This window comes from Haliaeetus leucocephalus, unplaced genomic scaffold (assembly GCF_000737465.1).
Source record: "Haliaeetus leucocephalus isolate CR32 unplaced genomic scaffold, Haliaeetus_leucocephalus-4.0 Scaffold2, whole genome shotgun sequence".
In the NCBI taxonomy this organism is placed as follows: Eukaryota; Metazoa; Chordata; class Aves; order Accipitriformes; family Accipitridae; genus Haliaeetus; species Haliaeetus leucocephalus.
The window spans coordinates 617,279-622,154 of record NW_010972438.1 but is presented as its reverse complement, the minus strand read 5'-3'; the positions used below and the strand labels follow the sequence as shown (position 1 = coordinate 622,154).

The window sequence follows — 4,876 nt, the reverse complement described above, 5'->3', positions numbered from 1 at the left end:
CCCCGCCCCCGCGGCCGAGACCCCGCCCCCGGGGGGGCGGGTCAGCGGCCAGGAGCTGCGGGGGGGTCCGCGCAGGCTGGAAGGCCCAGGCGCTGCCAAACCGGGAAACCTTTATTAAAAATAGACAGAGACTTTAAACACTTCACTACGGCGATGGGCGGAGCGGGGAACGTCCCGCAAATAGTTACAGCAAGGACTGGACGGCACCGCAAGGACCCTCGCACCGCACCGTGGGCGAGGAGGAGGAGGGTGGCCGGCCTTCCTCAGTCTATGCTCAGCCGCTCCCGGTTCTCCCAGAGCCATGCGTGGTACACGTTCAACTTGTGGTCCTGCGGCTGTACCTAAAGCACACAGAAAGGGGTTAACGTTTACCGAAATACCTTCTCTTACATCACCTCCCCACCCTGACCTATTTTCCCTCCCAGCTCAGGACCCCCGCTTAAGGGTCAGCCCCAAAACCACCCACCCCTGTGAATCGGGAGGGGGGCCCTATGCCAGAGAGCAAAATGGCCCCTCAGCTGCCCCTCACAGCCACCCACCACAAGGGGATCCCGGCACGGCAAAGGCCCCACCTGCACCGATCACGGAGGGATGCCAGGATCTGGCTGGCAGGAAACGTAGGGAACCCGGTTCTTAACCAGAGCAGGGAAAAGACTCTCACCCGCACAGCAAGGAAATAAGAAACAGAACACAGTGAAAGTGGAGAATTACGGGGGGGTGGAATCAAGGTGGCCCAAGTCCTCCTTTACAGGTTCAGACCTGTAAAAGGTACACTCTGGGAATTCAACCTACTCAAGACATAAAAATTGCCTTTTTTTTTTTTTTTTTTTAACCCAAGGGAGTCCACAGGTACAAGCCCAGCAACACCAGCAACGTGGCCGCAGACCGAGCCCTGGCACTGCAGCTGCACCACCCACCTCCTTCCATTCGTTGACACAGAAGATTCTGTAGGAGTCGTTCCCATACTTCCCAATGCCGTGCAGCTCGATGGGGTACTTCCAGCGCTTGCTCAGGTACTCATCTGCAACGCAGGGTCACAGGCTCCACTGCCTGCAGGCAGGCAGGGCGCAGAAAGCAACTCTGGACAAACTCCCGATTCTCTGCTATTGTAACACGTCTCCACTTGGGAACATTTTAAATGAAAAACACAAGTTTTAGCTATTTCCCAGTCAAAGTAGGTGAGGAATCCCTATGGGGTGCATCTTAAACACATCACTGAGGGCGAGTCTTAATTACCTTTCTCTCCTCAGAACCCACAGAGGACTTTTATTCTAAGTATAGAAAATATCAGAATCACAGAAAAATTCAGGCCGGATGGGCCTTCTGGAGGTCACCTGATGCAAAGCAGAGCAGAGTCACCTTATCACAGTGCTGCAAAACGCAAAACCAGTCCTGCAGGTGTTCATATTTTTTCCCACTCAAAGAAGTCTCCCTGACAACAGTCTCTCGCAGAACTCATTATGTGTATGTTACTTCATTCTCAGTTAAGACAACAGGATCAGCTGCTTTGCATATGTAAGACCAACATATCCCAAAGTTGCATAAAACAAGCCACCACCAATATTTGCCAAAGAGAAGGAAAAGTCACAGAGCACTGTTTGAAAATAGTGCTGTTTGTCCTGCTAGTATAATTTAGACCATTCCACAGACATATTCAGGAAAACCTACCTGAGAACTTGATGATAGTTTTTGCTCTGAGTTCATAGAGGCCAAGAGGTTTGAGCAGCTCCGACATTTCTTTCCAGTCTGCAGTCCTGGTTATTTCAGGAGAAGGATACTTCTTCAGGAACTCCCAGAGCACAGGAATTGCCATTTTACCTAGTGAAAGAAACCATCATGAACAGAAGGCTGTGCGGGCAATTCTCTTTTTTGATTATCTATGTATGCTTTTTGCAGTGAGCTTTTTCAGAGGCAAGAGTTACAAATTAAAGACTTTTTTTTTTTACACTGACACAAATTAATACACATTTATTCTTTCACTAATGCCATTAAAAAATAGCAACTGTTCTGACCCTATACCACCCCCCCAACATTTATACAACATGAAATTGTATTACTCTATTTACCTGAAGTTTTATTGAGAAATATGGTTCCAATAAGAAGTTTCCACGGATCATGGAAAAGCGTTTCTTGGACCAGATTAAAAGGAGAACGTGGAGGAGTCCATTTTCTGAAGGCCTTCCTTCTAGGTGGGCTGGGAGCTGTACACAGAGGCAATACAGGAAAATTTATTGGGCAGTAAAGGATGGGCTTACCTATTTGAATGAAAATAATAACAAAAAATGAAGACCTTTTGAAGCAGATTCATCTTTGTGGGGGCACTATATGTGGATGGAGCAATGGCAGCTCCCACACAAATTTTACAGAAATGCAAGGGACCATGCGTCCCCTAGTACAGACTTCAGTAAGAGTCCAGGCTGCCTGTGTGTGCCCCCATGTTCCACGTTACATACATTTTCTGAGGAGAGAGGCCCTCCCCAGCCACCACCACGCTCCTGTGCGGGTACAGAGCAGCACCCGCAGGGTACCAGCTTTCCCCCTGACAGGAGAAACACCTCAGCGGTCTGAAGAGAACTTCCCCAAAGCCATTCACCTCATCACCTCACAGTTGCTGAAAGAGCTGCCAAGGCATTTAATACCAGCCTTAACGGTTGTTTGTGAGACACAAACCACCGAGGTTTAAAACGGGACAGGATCAGGACTAGTGCAGTAAGCCGAGCTCTCTGATGCCACCTAAGCATGGCCTGCCTAAAACTGGAAGAAATCTTCCATAACATCACTTGATCTTGAGCCATCCTATTCCTCTCCCGATAAAAAAAAAAGATTTATTTCCCCAAAGAATGTTATACCTTCTTTACTGTATTTACTGGAAAAATACGGACTCGTTTTCCTCCTATCCACTTGCGTTCGTGGGATAGATTCTTCTGTAAAGAAACGATACTTTAGCATTAAAAAGAAAAAAAACAACTAAGTATTTTACTGTCACGTTTCATACACCATTTCCGCTTTACATTGTGATGGAAACACAAGGATTTCTCGTAGGTGTACAGAATATAAACATGCTTTAGATTCACTCCAGTACTCCTCTGTATTCCAACCCTATGAAAAATCTTCAGAAGGTAAACTGTTACTTTGCCACAGTCTAAGGAAACAGGCTAAACTACAACCGAGGATTAAATGTTGCCCACACACTCTAGCACATGAAAACAGCTAAAACTCACCTTTTTTAAGAATTGAGCTGACCAACTGTGCAACATTAAAAAAGTTAGTGCAGCAAAGGTAATAAACATTATTATATTATACTATACTGCTAACGAGATTGGTAGAGTAAGTTCCAGTTGTGAATAAGTCTGCATTAAGTTAAATGCTGTTGGATAAAGAAATGAGACGGATTCAGATGTCAAAGCAGCTTGACCTGAAACAGAGTATTTTACTTGTATAGTTAGGAGAACCCCTGGCAGAACATTAGGATCACATTCTGCTCAAAAACACAGATATACCTGGTGGCATTTTAACTGCTGTGAAGCTTGTCTCGTCACATGGCTGCAAGACATTAGCATACATTTCAGTGTCAGATTTAAAATCCTAGTTACCTGGACTCCCTCGGTCTGTCTCTTCCCCTGTTTTCAATCCGTTGGTTTTCTCCTCAGATTTTGCAGAAGATGTGACATTAGATCCCGTCTCCACACATTCCTCCTCTGCCAGGCTCTCCAACTCCCTTTGCGAGCGAGCTGTCACTGACCTTAGCTGTGTGACTGACCGTGACCTGGACATTCTTAACAGAGCTTTTCCTGCATCCATAGGGTCTGCATTCTGACCATCTATGCCCTGACTATCAGCAACACACAGGGCTGTCTTTCTACAGATTTTCTTATTTTGAACGCACTCAGTTTCCTGTTTGTTACATACTCTTCTCTGTCTTTTGTTTTGGGTATTATCTCGATTCCTCTTTTCTGAGGTCCTTCCAGTTTTGTTACCCTGAACGCTTTTTCCACCTACCCCCTTTTTTTTGGTTTTTAAACAGTCCTCTGGGTCTATGCCTTTCATGAGCAAATCTTTGCTTTCCAGAGTGGTTGTAACATCTTCCAGCTGTTCACATTCAGTCTGAATGTTTCGAGTTCTATCCTCTGCACCATTTTGTATACTGAGGCCTTGCACTTGACTCTGACAATCCTCATTCTCTAAAACAGTCCCCGCAGCTTTTGTGCTGTATCTTTTCACCCTCGAACGGGTATTCCTCTGATAAGGAGCTGTAAAATCAAAATCTTCTGCTTTTAGCGTCATCTCCCCAGTTTTCCGAAAATACTCCATGAGCGCACGTTTCGATCTTAGCTTATTTCCTTCAGGGCTGTGGTAGGGAAGAAAAATAAATTAGCGATGACTTCTTCATTCTCTCGCGCTTCACTTAAAAAACTGTTCTAGAGTTTAAAAAAAAAACCAGACCAAATGACAATGACAGCCGACAGGGTGACGTCTAGGCAAGTTTCTGCGACTTGACCAAAGAAGGTGTACACAGAGCATTTACAGATGACCCTAGGCGTGCTATGCACCTCACCTCACGAACTCTGTGCGGCATGAACGCGTGTTTACGCCCGAGTGCAAGCTTGTACTACCGGGAGGGGAAGGAGCGGTTTGCCCAAAGGCGGCGGCAGCAGCTTCCCCCTAGCCCCGGCCCCGGCCCCGGCCTCACCTGACAAAGTACACGTCGATCCTCCCTGCCGTCCTGCCCGACTGCCTCCGCCTGGTCACCTTCTGCCAGCCGCCGGGGACGGCGCTGGGCCCGGCCGCGGCCCGTTTCCTCGCGAGTCCCCTCTCCGCCGCGGCGCCGGTGCCCCCACCGCTGGGACCGGGACGCTCCGCCACCTCCTCCTCCTCC

The 4,876-nt window shown here is 47.6% G+C and overlaps 1 protein-coding gene across 1 annotated transcript; it reads right to left on the bottom strand.

Annotated features, from left to right (window-relative positions):
* Positions 1–242: 242 nt before the first annotated feature.
* MBD4 (methyl-CpG binding domain protein 4) lies at positions 243–4,866 on the bottom strand. Its single transcript, XM_010570198.1, has 7 exons — positions 4,691–4,866; positions 3,594–4,348; positions 2,850–2,924; positions 2,067–2,201; positions 1,669–1,818; positions 918–1,021; positions 243–341 (listed from the first exon to the last, which is right to left on the bottom strand). Exons 2-7 carry the CDS (start codon positions 4,309–4,311, stop codon positions 264–266), a joined length of 1,260 nt encoding a protein of 419 aa, XP_010568500.1. The 5' UTR covers positions 4,312–4,348; positions 4,691–4,866; the 3' UTR covers positions 243–263.
* Positions 4,867–4,876: the final 10 nt, after the last annotated feature.